Below are 21,954 nucleotides of genomic sequence, written 5' to 3' on the forward strand. Positions count from 1 at the left end.
AAGGACAGAACCAAACTCTGATCGACTGAAAGTGAGCAGAAATCTTTGGCGCCCAAATACGATAATAAAGGACTGAATGTGGTAAATTACGTTTTTAACTGTTATTCTTTAAGAGTAGGCTACTTGTGACATAATTTGATAATTAAATTGTAAATTAAACTTCTTTCTTACTTTTTACTGTTATCTGCGTGCTTTTCCAGATATGAATATTGTCAATCCAACATTAATTGGACTTAAAAAAAAACAATAACAACCATAAATGGCAGCGTGAAGTATGCGTGTTGTGTAAATGGCAAACGTTTGAAAATATGCCTAAATTACTCGTACACCACCTAAATCGTGTGTGTGTGTGTGTGTGTGTGTACCTGTTTTTCTATTCAGGTGGGGACTTAAACCTGAACACACACAGACTCATGGGGACTCGTGTCGCGGGTAAACAAGCTAATAAATCACACAGAATGAAGTTTTTTGATGCCTGTAGTCTCCTGTGGGTAGGTTTAGGTGTAGGGCAACAGAATATACGGTCTGTACAGTAGAAAAACCATTACGCCTATGGAGAGTCCCCACAAGGATAGCAAACCAGACGCGTGTGTGTGTGTGTGTGTTAGGCTGATGACGCACGGGGCAACTTTTTGAGCAGTTTCGCTTGAGTACTTTCCCACTGAGAAGAGGAAACTCATTTCTATCTGGATACTTTCGATCGGTCGTGGGCCCGTGTCTCACCCGGTTGCCCGTTGACAGCAACATTAACTAAAGTTCCCCAGCAACATTGCTCAAAAAGTTGCCCCGTGTATCATCAGCGTTAGAGAGTGTGTGTGTGTGTGTGTGAGAGATGCTCTGCAGGACTCATTCTGTTTGAGGATAAATCCCATCCGTCTCTAGGATCAGCGCGTTTAATCTCCCACAATCCCTCACTGTAGTGACACACAATCAGGTCACACGCAACCCTTCACACCACTTACTGTACATCTTATAGCTTTCACTGCCCACAGAAACATAGGACTGACCCTAAACATGACCTCTGACCCCTGCGCTTCACCTCATTTGATTGATGAATGAACACATCTTCATCAGAGGATGAGTGTGAAAGTTAATGAAGCAAATAAAAGTTGCATTAATCTCACAGGGCATTGATGATATTACCCAGCATTCCACGTGTGTTTAATATTTAAACATGATTCTGACAGCATCTTCCTCTGATGAGATCAGCAAATAACTCGTTCGGTGAAGCCCATCATAACAAATGATGCAGTTGTGTTCAGTCACTCTCAGCAGGGCCCTTCGCACCGGGCCCCGCATCAGCCAGGGACGGCCCTGACTCCTTGAACTCGTAATTTTGATGCATTTGGCAGAAATGAATCAGTTGAATGTGTCAGATGATCCTGGAGCCTTTAACAGAGTCTGTGAACACAAAGACTCTCAGAGAATGAGAGAATGAAGCAGGGAGATGAATAATCACATGTTTGCAAACGTTCGGCGGGCTGGAAGTAACTCTGCTGTGTTTTTGAGGTCAGTGACTCGCTGGCAGATCGAGTGGAATGAACGAGTCTTGAACTGAGTCACTGATTCACACGTCCTTCACAAACATCACACATCATCACAACAAATGCTGAAAAAACGATCAACAGCAAAAGTTTATTCAAACACATGCTCTGGAATTGAGTTTCAGTCGTTTCTGAAAAGGAAATCAGATGAGGAATCAGAACAGAATACATGTCTGGCCAGGAACGTGTGTCCACATTTTATTTCTTTGTCATTACACTGATTTTTGTCTGCAATACAAATGTAAAAATATCTGTCGTCAAAAAAGAAGCTTAAACTAAAACTGTGAGTTTATGGGAAATTTTCAGTGTACAAATGTCAGTATCTCTCTACCATCACTTCACATGCAGACTGTGATCACACATGAACTAAATCTGCGATCTCATGAGAACATGAGGTTTCTCACAGAAACACACACTCATCAGCGTCCATTAGAACATCAAATGAAGGAACAACGCAGATGATCTTGAATGTATCAAATTAATGTTCCAGAAACATTAAGATAGTTCATGAATCTTTAATTTCACTGTAAGATGATGAAACTGTTTCACAACAGTGAAAAGACTCTGCAACTAAAACCAATTAATGATGTGCTTAAAAACTTATAAATACAAATAAAACAGAATAATAATAAATGGCAGTCCTACACAACTACAGTATTTAAACAAGCAGATAAATATCTTCTCCCATCATCCTCTTGCTTCTACATCAGTCTGGAACAGTTCATATGTTCAGAGACACAAACACTATATAAAACTTCATTCTGCTCCAAGTCTCTTCTGCCCCAGCAGATTGATGTACACTCATGTAAGAAGCTGATACTGACGGTTCAGTCGTTCATGACCCAAATCTCAGCTGACTGGTGGCCTGAAGTGCCCTCGCTCTTCTCACAGAGCCCCGTGATGCTGCGGCGCCCCCTGATGCACGACGAGGCCGTTACACCATCAGCACAGTCCTGAAGCTCCTCAGAATAAACACACAGGAGACATCTTCATCTGCACTTCAGCCTCGTTACCGTCTGCTGGACGACTGCAGCTGATGGCGACTCCAGCCTGACGGAGCTGAACACAGTTCATCAAAGACAACAGATAAAGCAGATACCAGATATGCTGTGGTGTAGTGCTGTCAAACGATTAATCACTTCCAAAATTAAAAGTTTTTAACACATATGTGAGTGTACTGTTTATATTTATTATGTATATATAAATACACACACATGCATGTTTATATTTAAGAAAAATATGTTTATATATTAAATATATTTATATATAATATAAATTATATGAATATAAATATATACATGTGAATATTTTCTAAATATATACTGTATGTGTGTGTATTTATATATACATAATAAATATACACAGTACACGCATATATTATGTGAACAAAAACTTTTATTTTGAATGCGATTAATCGTGATTAATCATTTGACAGCACTACTGTGGTGTGTTGCTGTGTGGTTGCTAGGGTGTTCTGGCTGGTTGCTAGGTCATCCAGCCTCACGTATGCTCTCTAGACATGGAGACTGAAGTTTTTGTAAAAGTTGCTTGAATATCTTAATTTAACTAAGGCCTAGTCCTGGCTTAAGCTAAGTCCCGTTTGTGAAACCGGGCCAACGAGAACTAGTTTACACTGACTTAAGATCATCATGGATGGCATGTTAATGTTTCTGATGAAAGACTACAAAAGCATGTGCTCTTTTTTTTTTTTTTTTTTAAGAACTAACTTTTTATAGAAAAAATTAGAATCATCCATTTTGATTTCACAGTGACTTTAAACACCTGTAATATCAATAATACAGATGCATGCGAGTATGTGAGTCAATCATAAATAAATCATCATTATATAAATTACCAGTTTAACATAGCGATGTGTGATAGACCAAATATTGGAGTCAAACAGAAAAATGTGATTGTAACTGTTTTGATTATAATGATGATGTGATTGTAGCAGTGTTGTGATTGTAACGGTGTTGTGTTTGTGGCAGTGTTGTGATTGTAATGGTGTTGTGATTGTAGTGAAGTTATTAACAAAATTTCGGGAGGAGTACGCCCATCTAATCTTCCAACCAATATCCAAGTATAAAAGAGAGCATCTTACCACTTCCGTCGTTAGCTCTTTTGGCATTCCTCCTCCTCCCCATCTCCTCCTTTATGCATATTTATTTCATTTATCCTTCTGTCTATAGGTGGGCTATTGGAGCTCGAGTAGAATAGTCTCTTTCAGCCCTCCATTGCGGACATCAAGCCAAATCCGTTTACCACTAATGCTAAGATTATATGGGCACACGAACTCGTGAAATGGTGTTGTGATTGTAATGCTGATGTGATTGTAACGGTGTTGTGATTGTAATGTTGATGTGATTGTAACAGTGTTGTGATTGTAACGGTGTTTTGATTATAGTGCCGATGTGATTGTAACAGTGTTGTGATTGTAACGGTGTTGTGATTGTAATGCTGATGTGATTGTAACAGTGTTGCGATTGTAACGGTGTTGTGATTGTAACAGTGTTTTGATTATAGTGCTGATGTGATTGTAATGGTGTTGTGATTGTAATGCTGATGTGATTGTAACAGTGTTGTGATTGTAACGGTGTTGTGATTGTAACAGTGTTTTGATTATAGTGCTGATGTGATTGTAACGGTGTTGTGATTGTAATGCTGATGTGATTGTAACGGTGTTGTGATTGTAATTCTGATGTGATTGTAACAGTGTTGTGGTTGTAACAGTGTTGTGGTTGTAACAGTGTTGTGGTTGTAACAGTGTTGTGGTTGTAACAGTGTTGTGGTTGTAACTGATGTGAACGGTGACATGATTGTAATGCTGATGTGATTGTAACAGTGTTGTGGTTGTAACAGTGATATGGTTGTAACTGATGTGAACGGTGACATGACTGTAATGCTGATGTGATTGTAATGCTGATGTGATTGTAACAGTGTTGTGGTTGTAACGGTGATGTGGTTGTAACTGATGTGAACGATGACATGATTGTAATGCTGATGTGATTGTAATGGTGTTGTGATTGTAACGGTGTTGTGGTTGTAACTGATGTGAACGGTGACATGATTGTAATGCTGATGTGACTGTAACGGTGTTGTGATTGTAATGCTGATGTGACTGTAACAGTGTTGTGATTGTAATGCTGATGTGATTGTAACAGTGTTTTGATTATAGTGCTGATGTGATTGTAACGGTGTTGTGATTGTAATGCTGATGTGATTGTAACGGTGTTGTGATTGTAATGCTGATGTGATTGTAACAGTGTTGTGATTGTAACGGTGTTGTGATTGTAACAGTGTTTTGATTATAGTGCTGATGTGATTGTAACGGTGTTGTGATTGTAATGCTGATGTGATTGTTACAGTGTTGTGGTTGTAACAGTGATGTGGTTGTAACTGATGTGAACGATGACATGATTGTAATGCTGATGTGATTGTAGCAGTGTTGTGGTTGTAACAGTGATGTGGTTGTAACTGATGTGAACGATGACATGATTGTAATGCTGATGTGATTGTAACAGTGTTGTGGTTGTAACTGATGTGAACGGTGACATGATTGTAATGCTGATGTGACTGTAATGGTGTTGTGATTGTAATGCTGATGTGACTGTAACAGTGTTGTGATTGTAATGCTGATGTGATTGTAACAGTGTTGTGATTGTAACAGTGTTTTGATTATAGTGCTGATGTGATTGTAACGGTGTTGTGATTGTAATGGTGTTGTGATTGTAATGCTGATGTGATTGTAACGGTGTTGTGATTGTAATGCTGATGTGATTGTAACAGTGTTGTGGTTGTAACTGATGTGAACGGTGACATGATTGTAATGCTGATGTGACTGTAACGGTGTTGTGATTGTAATGCTGATGTGATTGTAACAGTGTTGTGGTTGTAACAGTGATGTGGTTGTAACTGATGTGAACGATGACATGATTGTAATGCTGATGTGATTGTAGCAGTGTTGTGACACTCACAGCGTGGATACCCCGCCGGTCGAGGGTTACTGGCACTGCTGCCAAACGACGACTGGAAGTTATGGATGGTCTCTTGTAAAATCTGTCTTTCCCTCCCCTGTCATGAGAAGATGTTCATTATCATATTATTTACAGTTCAGATGCGCCTCTATTTCAGCCTGATCATATACACACTCACTTTCCCAGCGTTCAGCTCAGATATGGCTGCAAGTATCTGCTGCCGTGGCCCGTCTGTTTTAATTCCCAGCTCTTTCAGGTCTCCGTCAGTCAGAGTCAGAAACGCCTCCATGTCCACCTGCATCAAAGCATCCATCACTGTTCATCAGACAAATCAGAGACGGGTTTGATCTGCCTTTGAATTACATTCAGAAAAGAGAGAGGCAGGCAATGGAGGAAACTAGAGAAATAAACTGGCCTGTCTCAATGTGTTTGACAAGCTCACCATTACGCCACAGCTCTGAAAGAATCACGTCATTAAGAACAGAGGAAGCAGACAGACAGAAGACCGACAGATAACAGACACACCTCCTGCTCCTCAAAGATGGGCTGGTATTTCTCCAGAGAAAGTTTTTTCAGAATCCCAGATAACTCATCTGTGTAGAAAAACAACAATCAGTAGCAGAAATACAGAGAGAGACATGTGAGTGCAGTGTTGATAGTAACGCATTACAAGTAACGCGAGCTACGTAATCAGATTACTTTTTTCAAGTAAATAGTAAAGTAACGCATTACTTTTAAATTTACAAGAAAATATCAGTTACTTTTTCAAATAAATAAAGCAAGTTACTTTGTTTTCCCATTTTTCATATTTTTGTGCCTGACCTTATTTAATATGCATTTGTTTAATATGAAAGTTATCCTTTCAGATGCAAAATTTATGGGAGGAGAGTATTAAAATGAATCATGCAACAAGATTTACTAACGTTTGCGCTCGTAAAATTACTGGTATTTGTGCCATTATTTAACGCCCAAAAAAAGCATGTCTTAAACAATTTTGTGCTTGAAATAGCTGCAAGTGTTGCTGCTAGGAGAGGCACCGCAGAGAACAGAGAGCGCGTGGTAGAAGGGATAGGATTTTTTCCACACGTAATAAATTTATTTGGAATGCCAGAAGAACACATTATCCAAACATATAGTTTGTTAAGCCATGTTATTTTTAATTTGCTTTGGGTAATAAAAGACCCTCAACTAGGAGTCACGCAGTACCAGCTCTATCAAAACTTCTAGCAAACCTTCATTTTTTGGCCTCCGTTTCTTTTCATTGTACTGTGGCTTCTTTATTTCTGACTGCTCTAATTTGCGCTGCGCTTGATATACTGCGTTGGTCGATAAATGAGATGTTGCGTCTGTGTCCTTTAATTTGCGCGTTGTTAGTAAATCACCCGCAGAAATTTCCACACCCATCAGCGCTGTTTTGGAATTGCACTCTCGCGCTAATTTGCCCTGTTTAGTAAAACTGGCCCTTGATGTGAAAGGGCCTTTACAATTGCCCAGAAATATAACTTCTGGGTTTTTTGTTATTAAAAATAAATAAGCAAGCCCAGCACACGTATTCATGTGTATGTGTATACATGTGTGTGTATGCACGTGTACGTGTGTGTGTGTGTGTGTGTGTGTCTGTGTCTGACCCTCGTCCGTGATGGTGCCACTGCTGGAGCCGCCGCTGCTCTTGGATCTGGGCTGTGTGGATGCGGATGAGAGCGAGTCAGCGGCGGGTGGTTTGGGTGTGGGTGATGGAGAGGGCGTGAGGGTGGGTGACGTGCTCTTGGACGTCGACGAGTTTCCAGACTGAGGACGCTTCTTTAACTCCAGCTTCTGAAACACACACATAGTGAGGTTCAGAATGTCTCAAACACACACACACAGGCTCCTGATACACACCCGTCTAGAGTGGCTGTCGCTGTGGTCGGTCAGGTTGATGTCCGGAGCGGAGGGCAGCGGCGTCGGTACAGTACTGGGCACCTCAGCAGCAGCCGGCGTTCTGCTGTCCAACAGACCGGCTGCCCTCTTCCTCTGAGCCACGATCTGTGACAGAACACTGTCCGCACTGCTGCCGCCTACACACAACAACACATGTGGTTCTATAGTGCTTTATACAGTACAGATAGTATCAAACAGCTTCAGAGAAATAAACAGGAAAATAACATCATTGCAAAATTGATCAATTATGAAAGAAATTCAACTTCAGCTGTGAATTTCATTCATTATTCCGATCAATTCTGTTCCAGACACAATCATATGATTTAATCAGGTCTGGTTTCTGCAGATGTATGATGTCAGCGAGTGGGCGGGGTCACCTGAGCGGTTGTGGGAGTCGGAGGCGTGGCGGTTGACTCCTCCCACACCATTGGATCCACCTGAGGAGTGGGCGGAGTTATAACTGCCTGAGTTGGAGGGGGAGGGGCCTTTAGTGATGCTGGGAAACTTGATGGACCTGCTGACCACTCGACTAATGGACGTCTACAACAAACACACACAAGAGCAGTGATCATCTACAGAAAACATGACTCCAATTAAAGAGAATACAGTACGTTTATAAATAGAAGTCTCACTATATCGGAGTTGGCGCAGCTGCTCCTGCCGGGTCTCTGCGGCATGTTTCCGTTCCGGCCCTCCTTCGCTGCTCCACAGCGCTCCGAGTTCCACGGCTCAAAGTTCGACGGCGGCAGGAACGGCGGGATGACGGCCTTCAGCTTCTCAATGGGCAGACGAGCTAGCGGCGCACCGTTCCTCAGCTGACAGACCAATAACGATTCAGGAAATCACTCATTTCAAGACTTTGACAAAAGCAGAAATTAAACAAATGTACCATTGTCGTGATGAGGAAGTCATCTTTCCCACTTCTTGTTCCGTTCAAACCTAAAATAAAACAGCATCATGGCTTTACTGCATGCTAATTTTTACTACTATTGGTTTTCATTTTAAATTCTTCACTAAGCAAACACACAAGGAATGTATTAAAGGGGTCTTCAGGAGCAAAATTCACTTTTACTTGTTGTTTGAACTGAAATGTGTGTTGGCAGTGTGTGTACACATCCACCCTCTAATTATAAAAATCCACCCATTTCTTTTTTCACAATCCCAATATATCATGATTACTTTCTTAGATCAGGCTGTTCTGAGATTCTTGGCAGAGTGACGTAGTTCTGCACAGACCACTCCCACAATTGTTGATTGACACTGGTGTTTTATCACAGCTCCGCCCTGAGTGAGCGGTTATCAGTCCTCCATTGTTTCGATGCTGGAGCAGACAAGAATGTCTTCTAAGTGATTAAGGTGTTCTGTTGTTGGAAGTAATAATGAACATAGCAGTTTACTCCCGACATCTGAGCCGCTAAAGACGCAGATTACGTATGTTTCTGAAGGGAATTCGCCCCCGATCTATCTAAATGTGTATATGTTTGCGCGAATCATTCATGATCCAGCTTCAACTACAGAAGAAGTGAGTGTAAGGTTTTTTAATTAATCTTTGCAAATCGCCTTTTCTAATAATGTGCTAGTTAACAAGTTCTGTGACCAATGAGGCTAAACTTTACCGTTTCTCAGAGAATGGCTCGTCACCCCACAGAAGAGAGGGGCGGGGTCAGCAGAGCTCATAAGCATTTAAAGGGACATGCCCAGAAACAGCTCGCTGTGAACAGTGCTGTTTTTGACAGGGTAAAAAGGGTGTTGTTTTACACTACCATTGAGAAATTTTAACCAAAGTACGTTATAGACTTTTCATTAAGACCCTAAAGAATCATATCAACTTGTGGAAAATGGGCATCTGATGACCCCTTTAAGCTCAAACGGCTCTGGATGAACTGGAGCAGATCCACGCACCGCAGTCTTTACTCTTGCTGCTCCACGCGGAGCAGACATCTGTGCTCGGAGCTCCAGAAGGAGGCGCTGCAGCTGCGCTCGACTCCTCCGCTTTCATGGTGGCGTCCAGAGGAACCTCATCTGGGAACGGAGCGAGCCGATTGGTGGAGAGCCCGTGTCTCAGCGTGTGCGTCAGCTTGAGTTTGCGGAAGCGGTTGGACATGCGATTCCACCAGGACTGTCAACGCAAGAAGGAAGACGGTGAATAACAGCAGCAAAATACAATCAATCATCACAACTCCAACTCCCAACCAGGAAAGGGCATTCAGTGGTCAAAATAGATTTGGGAAGTTCTGATATTTGATTGGAATGACAAGTTGAAGTAGCAACATACTTTTAAAACAAAACTAAACACAATGACATCCTAAACTGTAAAATTACTGTACAGTACTATTAATTTCAGTTTTAACAAAAACAAAGTTTAAGAAAATTATAAACCTCACATTTCAGCCTAATAAATGATTATATAATTGTTATGAATTCCCTCTGACAGCAGAAATACAGCAGTTACTACTGTAAACAAAGCAGTGCTCTACGCACATAAAATTAAAACAAACTTTTCTGAAGACAGTTATTTCTGAAGGAAACTACATTGAAAAATCAGATTTGCACAAATCACGTGAATGGCTGTTATTTCAATGTCAGAACAGGAAATTTTGCTGAAAGGTGTCAAGTTTACAGATATAATAATACAAACTAAAACAAATATTAAATTTTTCACACTTATAAGTCTAAAGTGGTAATAAAATCTAATCCTGTGTGTATGATGGTCATCTCACTAGGTAATGTTCAGCTGTAAATGAACGGTCAGCAGCTCAACGTCCCACTGGCCCTCGAGGTTCATATCACACTCTTATAAACTGATGAAATGTTGACCTGCTCAGATACTCACCTTTGCCAGCTTTAGGGGACAGAGGTCAATTACAGTGATCGTTACCTTCAGGCCGCCTTTGTCATCAGGAGGAGGAGGAACATTTAGAGATGGGCGTCTCTTTATGGTTGATTTTCCTCGGTGTTTGCTCTTGTCCTTCTCCACCTGCATGCAGACAGACGCCAGCAGCCGCACCAGCTCCGTGTCTGCCGGACAGAACCAACACCAGCATCACACACAGCTAACGCAGCGAACGCAAGGCTAATCACATGCTGCGCGCTCACCCGGGTCGTTCAGGAGCATGACGAGATCAAAGGCTGTGTAACCGTTCTTGGCTCTCAGATTGACGTCAGCGCCCTGATTCAGAAGAAACTTCACCACGTCTTTATTCCTAATGAAGGACAGAACAGGAACTGAAGAATCACACAAAAATAACACAGTTTAAATCTAGATTAAAGACCCATCTCTTTAGCCTGGCTTACACATAACACACTAACACGCTTCTATTATTCAAATCCGTTAAAGGATTGTTAGGCTGCATTAATTAGGTCAACCGGAACCGGGAACACTCCCCATAACACACGATGTACTCGTTACATCGTAAGAAGAATTGCATCTTCGCTAATATTAGTCTGTTTCTGTCTTATTCCGAGATCACTGCAGCCACCAGATCCTGTCCATATCCAGCCCAGATGATGGATTAGCACATAGAGATGACCTCTACAGCCCTGAACGTCAGCGGAGATCAGGACACCTAGACCTCGTCACCTAGACAGCCATCGGGACAAGACCACGGGAACCAGATGAGTCCTCTGCACAATCTGACTCTGCTGCAGCCTAGAATTTAACTGCTGGTTCGTCTGGTCAGAGGAGAACTGGCCCCCCAACTGAGCCTGGTTTCTTTTTCTCCATTCTGTCACCGATGGGAGTTTTGGTTCCTTGCCGCTGTCACCTCTAGCTCGCTTAGTTGTGGACATTTAATTTCCAGTGATATCGTCGACTTAATTGTACAGATACTATTAGAACTGAATTGAGCTGGACGATGACATCACTGAATTCAATGCTTCAAACTGCCTTTAACTGAAAATTGAGTGTTTTCTATTGTCCTTCTGTATCATTGACACTATTTTTCTGTTTAATACTGTAAAGCTGCTTTGACACAATCTGTATTGTTAAAAGCACTCTATAAATAAATGTGACTTGACAAACACCAGTGCTATGGCACACGCACCCGTGATACGTGGCCTGCATGAGCGCCGTCCAGCCGTGCACCGAGTCCTGTCTGTCCATGTCTGCATGTTTGTCCACCAGCAGCTGCACCACCTCCAGCTGCCCGCTGACTGCCGCCATCATCAGAGGAGACGCGCCGTCTGCATTCGAGACGTTCACCTGAGACGCGTCCTCCTCCACGATCTCCTTCACCAGCTGAGCGTTCCCTACAGCAGAACACCAGATCACAGAGACACACAAACTACAGAGCCTGAAAGAAACCCATCATGAGTGCTGTGATCGTTAATCCCACACGATCAATACAATACAAAGCAAATGTAATGACATGAAACAGCCGGAGATGAAAAAGAGTCTGTCCAGCGAAACGAGGAGCGTGCTGATGAAACTACACTACACTAAGGCTTGCGGCTTTAAACAGACCACCTCAAAATTCTGCGTGAAAGTGATGAAATGAGGATAGAAATATCAGCTGTAACACTTCATATCAAAATTTCTTAATTTTCAATATTTCAAAACACTTTTTATACTTAATATTTATTTTTTTGCAATTGTACACTGTTCAATTTTAATAGTAGATAATTTCATTCAAGGTTTTTTATAGTTTTGCATTTTTAAATGCATTTTTATTTTAATATCATTTTCAAATTTGCTATAAACTTCAAATCATTTTTATTAGGTTTCATTAATAATTTTGTTAGTTTTAGTTTGTATTTTGTGAACACATTTCTATTTCATTTTTATATAGTTTAGTTTCAGTTTTAGTTTCAGTAATTAAAGTTCAGCAGAATGAACAGATCACTTCCAGAGAGCAGACCAAAGAAAGACTTCATTTAACCTTATGTGGTTTATGCCCATTTTTTTCAAAATAGACTGGCAGATTGCTTACATGTAGGCAAATATTTTGTATTTTTTGAAAGGATGCACATCCTCATCTTTTTTCTATTAATTACCATGTTGCGCTGTTTATCTATTTTTCTTCAAAGCACCAACTTAGAATGCTTAATGTTGGTTTGATTGCTTGTGTTACATGAGAAAATGAATACAAAAATTTTTGCCTACCTGATGTAGTAGCCTAGATTTAATGCGTGAGAGGTTTGGGTCGCTGTGTGTATGTCAAACGGGTCGGGTACAGAGTTAAATTAGTGGTGCTTGTGGGATAACGGGTCGGTTGTTCTGTTAAGTACTGCGGGTGTGGGTTTATCAAACAGGAGCTGTGCAGGACACTGTCTCTCCGTTAGATAACCTCTCACATGATGCGCCATTTACAGGCTTCTCCCTAAACCGCCACACAGCTCTATTTTTCCGCCACGGGGTGATTATGAAAACGATTATTATTATTTTATTTCAGTTAGCTTTTCGATAATGTTTGTTAGTTTCGTTTTGTTTTAGTTTTTCAATTATTTTATTTTACTTCAGTTTATGAAAATGTTTTTTGATCAATCGTTTTTGTCCTAGTATACAAAAATAACCTTGATTTCATGTTCCACGTTCACATGAATAAAAGACTACACTATATAGCAACTTAATATTTACTTCTAACATTATATAAGAACTCACCCAACTTCAGCGCGTGGAAGACATCAGGTCGTTTCTTCTCATCATCTGTTGAGTATTAAAGAAACCAGATGAAAACAGCAACATTTCTGATATTATTGATCTCATTCGTCTTGTTTGAGCTGTTGGACCTGCAGTGACCAGTCAAATCTGCCAACAGATGAACTAGCACTGACCAGTCCAATACTAACCAGTCCAGCACTGACCCGTCCAGCACACAGACACAGAACCACATCACGTGTGAAAATGAGCGAGACCAGTGACGCAATCATCTCTGTCCATTAAAAAGACACTGGACTCTGACCTTCACCTCCACTAGCCAGCTACATCGGAATAGACACACAGTGTATTTCTACCAACAACAGGACTGAATTCATTAAAGGGTCAGTTCACACAAAAAACTCTCAAGGCATCCTAGGTGTATATGACTTTCTTCTTTTAGATGAATCCAATCGGAGTAATATTCAAAATTGTCTTGGCTGTTCTAAGCTCTATCATTGCAGTCAGCGGGTGTTTCTGCTACACAGTCCAAAACACGTAAAATAAAGTGCACGAATCCATAAAAAAAACGTGCCTCACACGGCTCCGCGGGGTGAATAAAGGCCTCCTGTAGCGAATCCGTCACACAGACCGTTTGTCCACTCGGGTCATATATAAACTATATATAAACTACTAAAGTTCAAATGGCAGCGCAGTGCGAGTTCACCAGAGCAGATTCGTTTACTTGCTGATGAGTCTCAGTCAGATCCAGTGTGAAGCGGCGCTGACAAACAGCAGAAACACTGTGCGCAACGATACAGTCAGAAGGCTTTCATTCTACAAATCACCATCATTTACCATGGAATACTGTAGTAACACTAGCCGAACACCTGAGAAGAGATGATGCCAACTCCCCAGAAGACCTCAGATGATGCTAACCCGGGGACAACATATAAAACTACCAAATTTTGCTTAATCGCAAGGTTTAATCTAGGGCTGGGCGATATATCGAACACGATATTCATGTGCATCTCGTCAGTAAAGCCGGGTCCGTGATTAGCGCTAAATCTCCGTCACCTGTTTTCAAATAGAGCGCCATTTAATACACAGAGCCATAGTTCACTGACAAGCTACGCAATATCGCGTTCATTATCGAAGGCGATTCATCTGCGATAATGAACGCGATATTGCGTTCAAGAGAGATGCTGCATGGTCTAAAGCAAAGAAAACTAATAAACAAATGGACTGGATAAATTATAGAACATTAAGAAATAATTGTACAAAATTAGTAAAAAGATCTAAATGTGATTATTATTTAAATATGATAAATGAGAATATTAATGATCCTTCTTCTTTTTGGAAATTGACCAAATCAGTTTCTGGTCAAAAAACGTTTACCAGTCTACCTGATTATTTAAAATTAAATGACAGTATAATTAAACATAAAGAGAATATTGTAAATGCTTTTAATAGACATTTTATTTCGGGGGGAGAGTCCCACAATTGTAGTAATTTAAGGAAACAAGAAAATGTGGAAGCTACTTCATGTTATACTACTCAGAGTCAGCAGTTTAATTTTATTCCTATTTTAGCTACACAAGTTCATAAAGTTCTATCTAATTTGGATATTAAAAAATCAGCAGGGCCTGATAAAATAGAACCTTATTTTTTAAAAATTTCTGCAGACCTTATAACAGAGCCCATTACATCTATTTTTAACTTGAGTTTAACCTCAAATGTTATTCCTCGTGCATGGAAATCCGCATCAGTTTTACCTCTGTTAAAAGCTGGTGGCCCATCAGTTTTGGATAATTATCGGCCAATTAGCAGGTTGTCTGTGTTGGCAAAAGTATTTGAATCTTTTGTTAATAATCAAGTGAAACAGTTCTTAACCGAAAATAAAATATTAAACGAATTTCAGTCAGGCTTTAGATCAGGTCATAGTACTATTACAGCAGCTATGCTGGTTACAAATGATATTGTTAAATATCTAGATAGTAAACAACATTGCGCAGCATTATTTGTAGATCTTTCTAAAGCATTTGACTCTGTAGATCATAAACTTTTATTACAGAGATTAAGTTGTATAGGTTTTAGCGAATTGACTCTAAATTGGTTCAATAATTATTTAACAGAAAGAACTCAATGTGTCTCAGTCGAAAATTTTATTTCAAATGAATTAAAAACAATTAAAGGTGTTCCACAGGGTTCAATTTTAGCCCCAGTTTTATTTTCTATTTATATTAATGACCTTGGTCGTGGGATAACCTCAGCTAGAATTCATTTATATGCTGATGACACAATTATATACACAGTAGCACATTCGGTGAATCAAGCTATTGAGCTCTTGCAAGAATCTTTTCAGTTATTGCAGTTATCATTATCCAACTTAAAACTGGTTTTAAATTCAAAGAAAACAAAATACATGTTTTTGACTCGTTGTCGTACTGAACTAGATCATCCGATTTTAACTTTACAAGGAGAATTTATTGAAAGAGTAAATTGCTATAAATACTTGGGTATATGGTTGGATGACAAACTAGGATTTCAGATACATATAGAAAAACTTTTAAAAAAGCTTAGATTAAAGTTGGGTTTTCTTTTTCGTTTAAAGAAATGTTTTCCTTTTAAAGCAAGAAAGAGAATTATACAGAGTTGTTTCCTTTCAGTATTAGATTACGGCGACGATGCACGCAAGTTTATCTTCACTTAAAAAGTTGGACTATGTATACCATGCTGCTTTACGTTTTGTGACGAGTGCCTCTTCACGTACCCATCACTGTATATTGTATGAATTGGTGGGATGGTCCTCTTTGTTTCAAAGAAGGAAAGTGCACATGTTTAGTGCAATAAAGACTGTTTATTGTTAAGGCATTGTTGGGAAAATTACCTACTTATATCTGCAGTCTTTTATCTTTTTACACTTGTAATTATCGTACCAGATCTTCTGCTAAACTTCTTTTACATGTTCCAAGAGCACATTCTGAGTTAGGCAAAACTGCCTTCTCTTTTTTTGCTCCTTCATTATGGAACGAGTTGCAGAGTATTATTATGCTGGAAACACTCCTTTCTGTAAATATTTTTAAAAACCTTTTATGGTCTACTTTGAAGGAAACATGTACTTGCTATGAGTAAAGTACATATTGGTAATCATCTGGATGTAGGGCAAATGATTATGTTTGTTTTATGTTTTGAAACTGTCTTATTGTGAAACTTATTGTGCTGCCATTTTGGCCAGGACTCCCTGGAAGAAGAGATTTTGTATCTCAATGGGAGTATCCTGGTAAAATAAAGGATAAATAAATAAAAATAAAAAAATTGCGTAGCTTGTCAGTGAACTATGGCTCTGTGTATTAAATGGCTCTCTATTTGAAAACAGGTGATGGAGATTTAGCGCTAATCACAGACCTGGCTTTACTGACGAGATGCGCATGAATATCGTGTTCGATATATCGCCCAGCCCTAGTTTAATCTCAATCGTAAAGTTTAAATCGCAACATATAATCATTTCAGTTAATAGTGTTCACTATTTGTTTGATTACATGACATTAACTAACTGCATGATTTTTACTGTACATTTCTGCCATAGTCACCACTAATAACCTACTCCTAAATATAATGTAGAAACTTAACATTTTCTGTAAAGCTGCTTTGCAACGATTTGTATCATGAAAAGAGCTATACAAATAAACTTGACCTTGAATTTAAAAAAAAATAAACACGGTCAGAATAATAACTAAAAAAAGAGGTTGCTACAATTTTTACAGGTGTTACTAATTGATAACTTTCGTCTGTCAAAACAAATCAGTGTGTCAGTGTGCACTGACCTTAACTGAAGCTACTATCAAACGTGTATTTAAGACAAAAAAAAAGTCATAATATTATTAACATTATCAGGCAACGCACAATATCTTGATTTGACACAATATCACAATATCACTCGTTAGAACATGCAGAAACTAAGAAATACATTTTTCTATTAAGATAGGCCTATTTATTTTATTAAGGAAAATTAAGGAACATCTTTCACTTTGGAGCAAAAACCTAGCTTTAAACTTGAAAGAAATAAAGATTTGAAATTTATCGTGATAATTATCGATATCGACTGATATGACGAATATGATGGCGATAAATGTTTTGGTGATGGTGTTGTTAGGGTTCACCTGGCTGTGGCCGGACGGTGGTGATGGAGTCCAGGTAGTTCTTCACCTCTCTGTGCTGCAGCTGAAGCGCCAGCTCGAAGGCTGTCTTGCCCAAGACATTGAGATGATCTGCGTCCGCTCCTCGCTCCACTAGCTGCTGTGTCACGCTGACCGCCCCGCCGGCCGCCGCCAGCATCAGCGCGCTCCAGCCTGAGCTCTTCTGGCAGAAGTTGACCTCCGCGCCCCAGTCCAGCAGCAGCCTGACCACTGCCTCATGTCCGTGCTGAGCGGCCGCCAGCAGAGCCCTGATCTCTGGGAACGTGCCGGAGTCTCCGCTGCTGCTGCCCTCCGCTGCCGCCAGGTGATCGAAGTCATCCACGAAGGCGCCGTTCTCCAGCAGGAGTTTGGCCATGTGAGCGTGCCCTCCGCGCGCAGCCATGCTCAGGACGCTGGCGCCCATCCGGTTCCTGCCGTTGATCTCCGCACCGTTCTCCAGCAGAATATGAGCCACGCTCAGCTGACCGAACCTGCAGAGCGGAGAACCAGATCAGAGCCGTCAGACGAGCCTCTGCATCTCAGGGATGTTACCGTTCACTAAAACTAAAATTGAAACCATTAAAAAGTTACTTGAAATTAAATTCTCATTTTCTTTTTGTTTAACTTTATGTACTAAAATAAAACCAAAACTAAAATAAAATGAATAAAAACTATATATAAAATGTCGAAAGCACACAATAAAATTAAAACTTTAGAATTAAAACCATTAAAAAATGCTACTTGATCTAAAATAAGTGTTAAAATATGTAGGAGGACTAACTATAGTAAGAGTTTTGTTCCTACAGCTTTACATGCTTTGAGCACGAAGGAAATCAGCCATCATCCTTCACTCTTGCATGTGTTGTGTTTTGTTTGTTTTTTGGTGGGGGACACGATTGTTCTTGAATGTATTGTGACAAGTCCGTATATAATGTGCAGTTGTCCTTGTGTTATATACGCACCTTCTGTGAAAATGACTTTCCTTGCTGACAACAAATACATTTAAAACATTTTTTAATTGAAATCTAATTTGAAATTGAAATTTCAAAAGGAAAATTTTTTCATTTTATTTTGCTTTAACTTGGCATACTAAAATAAAAATAAAATAAAAATAAAGAAAAACTATATATAAAACTACTAAAATGATGAAAGCACAATACAATTATTAAAAACTTTAAGTAAAATTAAAATCATTACAATTTGTTTAATTGAAATGAAAGAAAATAAATGTTGACTGAAACAAAATCTGAAAAACTTTATTTCAAAAGGAAACTTGACGTACTAAAATAAAACTAGTACTTCAAATTTCAATAAAATATTAATAAAAACTATATAAAACTACGTAAATGGCAAAAGCACACAACAAAATTAAAGAAAATAACTTTAAAACTAATAATAAACACTATAATATTTCAATTATATTTAAATAGTACAAATGCACTTTATTGTGTTAGATTAAAACATGAACAGCTCTGTAAACCATGTTCATTTTAATTACATAATGCAATAAAACGAGTTAGACATACTGATATTACATTATCAGTGCTGATTCTATGTGCTGCTAATATAAAACAAATAGCATTGTGCTCAACTATAAATAAACAACGATTCCTAATGAATTCTTTCAAAAACATTCTCATTAATCATGACTGTATATTAATATCATATTAATATTTGTACAGTGAGTCTATCACAGATGAGAACAGCAGCCAATGCAATTATAAATATAATGCGAATCAGTCAAAATTATCTTCTATTTCATAAAACAAATGTATCACAACTAAACTCCAGATGATTGTGTGTAAAAATGAAGAATTATGATGAATTGATGAGTGTTCGTCTTAAGACAACGGATCATCTTATGATGATTAATAGTAACAATGTTACGAGCTGAATGCATGGGTCACTGTGTTTGTCTGAAGTGTATCAGATTGTTTCTCGTGTTTGTTACAGTAACCTCGCAGCCTGCATCAGCGGAGTCCAGCCGTAATGGTTCCGTCGGTCCACTGCCGCTCCTTTCCTCAGCAGGAACCGGACCAGCTGCTCGTGTCCCCCGGCGGAGGCGAACATGAGCGCCGTGTTTCCCTCCTCATCGGTGCCGTCCACATGACCGAACCCGAGCGGATCCTCCAGAACGCCCTCATCACACACGCGGAACCACAGCAGCGGGTCCCCCGGCGCCAGACTCATCCCGAACCGCTCACAGACACTCGAGCACTCGGAAACTAAAAGTGTCACTCCAGAAGTTCTTCAGGAGTCTCTGCGCATGCGCACAATCCACGTCGCGCTCGGACAGTCAGTAGCCCCTCACTGCAGAACAAAGATCCAGGGGGCGGGGTTAGATCCACATCTAGGGGGTGGAGTGGAGATGGTAGGTTTAGGTAAGGTGGGAGGAGTTGGATCTAGATCCGACCACGCCCCCTGGATCTTGTGTTCCTCCGGCAATCAGCGGCGGGAGAAACCGCGGACACCTGCGACACCTGCTGGACACAACGAGCATCACAATAACACTGCAAAGTGTCGTCTATTAAAATGCAATCTACAATTAATGAAATAACATTAAATCATATTTAATTATATATATATATATATATATATATATATTAACAATTTTCAAAAATGATGTTTCTTTATTGTGCATTACAATTAATCTCAATGAAGCTGCAGTTGGGTTATTTTGATTAAGTAAAAATAATTTTAAAAAATGCAGCTAACTAATACAATAAAACACAATAAAAACATGATAACATAATAAAAAACATGATTTTTGAAAATTTCCTCCGAAACTTTCATCCGTCATAAAAAAAATCAGATCAGGTTCGATTTTCTGCGTTTTCACATCTATAGCATGCATTTTGATAGGAAAGGATGAGGAATACGAGAAAACGGGAAAACGCACTCAGTGTGCAATGACCTTTAAGCCTGGATTTCACAGACAGGGTCACAAGACACTGGCTCATTGCTTAACCAGATCCAAAGTTCATCCTAGAAATAAACCAGGAATCTGTCCCAAATATGATGCACATAAAATGTATGGCCAATATCCTTCCATCAATCATATAAATTAGAGCAGTAAATAAAAATACCAGATCAAATTTTTATTTTTATTTTTTTTTTTAAATAGCCAATAATATACACCATTTAGATGCTTGAGATCACAATGCCATGTTATTTCTTTGGTTAAACATGCAGCTCAGAACATTCATTCTACTCAGAATAATGATGTGTGATTTGTTGTTTCTGTTATTAACCTCATACTTCAGTTTGTGTTTGTCAGCATTAAAACTAACAAAGATATGAGGCTTTTATCCTGCTTAAACAGAGACATAACATGAGATATAACTTTAAAAAGAGTTTATGGCCTATAGAGGAGAGAGTCTCCTGTTAATAAACTCCACCAACCAAACTTCAAAAACCAACCTCAATAAAAACCTGAAAAACTGTACAGAAGAGTTAAACAGGGAGGGAAATAAGAAATGGCGAATGCATAACAATTATAGAGTTAACAGGATTCAGTGAAGAACAAGAGCCAGTGATATCTGACAGCAGGAGCGTCGGATGCTTCGTGTCAAATGAACTGCAAACTGCCCAAACATGCTCTCATGCTGAATGTGTGTGATTATTATATCATTATATTAAACTCCAGATTCACGATTCTTCTGTTCTCGTGTCACTGTCAGCACTCACACTTAGCGAAAGTGAATCAATAAAACAAACAGCAATAATCAGAGAGGAGACGGATCAGACTGAATGATCTCAGATGAACATTGTTCAGTTTGACCAGCAGGAGACAGTCACGTCACACCACAGAAACACTGGATCATCTTCATCATAACAGTGCTTTCTCTGTTAGTACAGATTACACTCTTAATTCAGTTCAACTGAAACAATGACATGCCTCACTGTAAATGTGAAATAAATCACACCTGCGTGTTGTGCTGTCCACAGAAACACATGCAGCACAATCAAACACAGCTGTGAACAAACTTTAGTGATTCATTGATCAGATTCTCACATGAAACTGAAGGATGGATGAAGATGAGCAGAACAGGAACGATTAAAGGCACATCAAATGTAAACTAAAAAGTTGTCAGTCTCTAATGGACTCAGTAAGTGAGACGCTTGATTCTTTCAGGAGATCAGAAGGACAAACACAATAAATACAATTTTGTCCCTGATAACGGATATGAACACAAACCATAAACAACCCTGAGAACATTTCATTATCTGCTTCCACATCTGATCACAGCGGAAGGAATGTGAGATTATTTTTAGACAAGAAACTGTTTACAACAAACACAATTTCTTCTCTCAGATGATTCCTCTTTCTTTCTCTGAAGAACACGATGGAACACTAGCTGAGCTGAAGCTTAACCAGCACTAACCAGAATAAACTAGTAGCTGATGTTACAGTTTTTCTGGATTGCTAACACACTGAAACTGATTCATTCGGCACAAGTTTCCAAACCATTCATACAGTTCTCGAAACAAAGACACGTTTCTCAAAACTTTGAACACATTTCACCTGTTTTCACACATGCTTCAATTTACTCAGTGTTTTCTGCGAAACTACACAAGAACAGCATCATTCTGCACAGATTTAACCATGTTCTCATTCAGAAAACACAAACACACAATATAACTACCTCAAGAATCACAAAATGAACACAAACAGCAACATTTATCCCTGTGTGAACATTAACACTGATGACAGCAGTCAGAATCTCAGGATGATATGAACAAGAGCCGATTATGTGTTTTGG

General features: G+C 39.4%; 1 protein-coding gene across 1 annotated transcript; it reads right to left on the minus strand.

The window, feature by feature from the left end:
* Nucleotides 1-1,672: 1,672 nt before the first annotated feature.
* Nucleotides 1,673-19,483, minus strand: LOC131533587 (ankyrin repeat and SAM domain-containing protein 6-like). Its single transcript, XM_058765936.1, has 16 exons — nt 19,149-19,483; nt 17,177-17,682; nt 13,038-13,082; nt 11,482-11,686; nt 10,535-10,641; nt 10,317-10,456; nt 9,341-9,557; nt 8,328-8,377; nt 8,071-8,253; nt 7,816-7,978; nt 7,400-7,575; nt 7,147-7,333; nt 6,044-6,111; nt 5,697-5,813; nt 5,519-5,615; nt 1,673-2,603 (listed from the first exon to the last, which is right to left on the minus strand). Exons 1-16 carry the CDS (start codon nt 19,379-19,381, stop codon nt 2,554-2,556), a joined length of 2,544 nt encoding a protein of 847 aa, XP_058621919.1. The 5' UTR covers nt 19,382-19,483; the 3' UTR covers nt 1,673-2,553.
* Nucleotides 19,484-21,954: the final 2,471 nt, after the last annotated feature.

Source organism: Onychostoma macrolepis, chromosome 24 (assembly GCF_012432095.1).
Source record: "Onychostoma macrolepis isolate SWU-2019 chromosome 24, ASM1243209v1, whole genome shotgun sequence".
NCBI classification, from domain to species: domain Eukaryota; kingdom Metazoa; phylum Chordata; class Actinopteri; order Cypriniformes; family Cyprinidae; genus Onychostoma; species Onychostoma macrolepis.

Bases quoted from the DNA above. Each gene is read 5' to 3' on its own strand.
- LOC131533587 (XM_058765936.1), bottom strand. From the start codon at position 19,381: ATGAGTCTGGCGCCGGGGGACCCGCTGCTGTGGTTCCGCGTGTGTGAT. The intron at 11,687-13,037 runs GTGAGTTCTTAT...GTTCTGCTGTAG, and splicing joins CTTCCACGCGCTGAAGTTGG to GGAACGCTCAGCTGGTGAAG. The intron at 9,558-10,316 runs GTAACGATCACT...TTGCGTTGACAG, and splicing joins ATGACAAAGGCGGCCTGAAG to TCCTGGTGGAATCGCATGTC.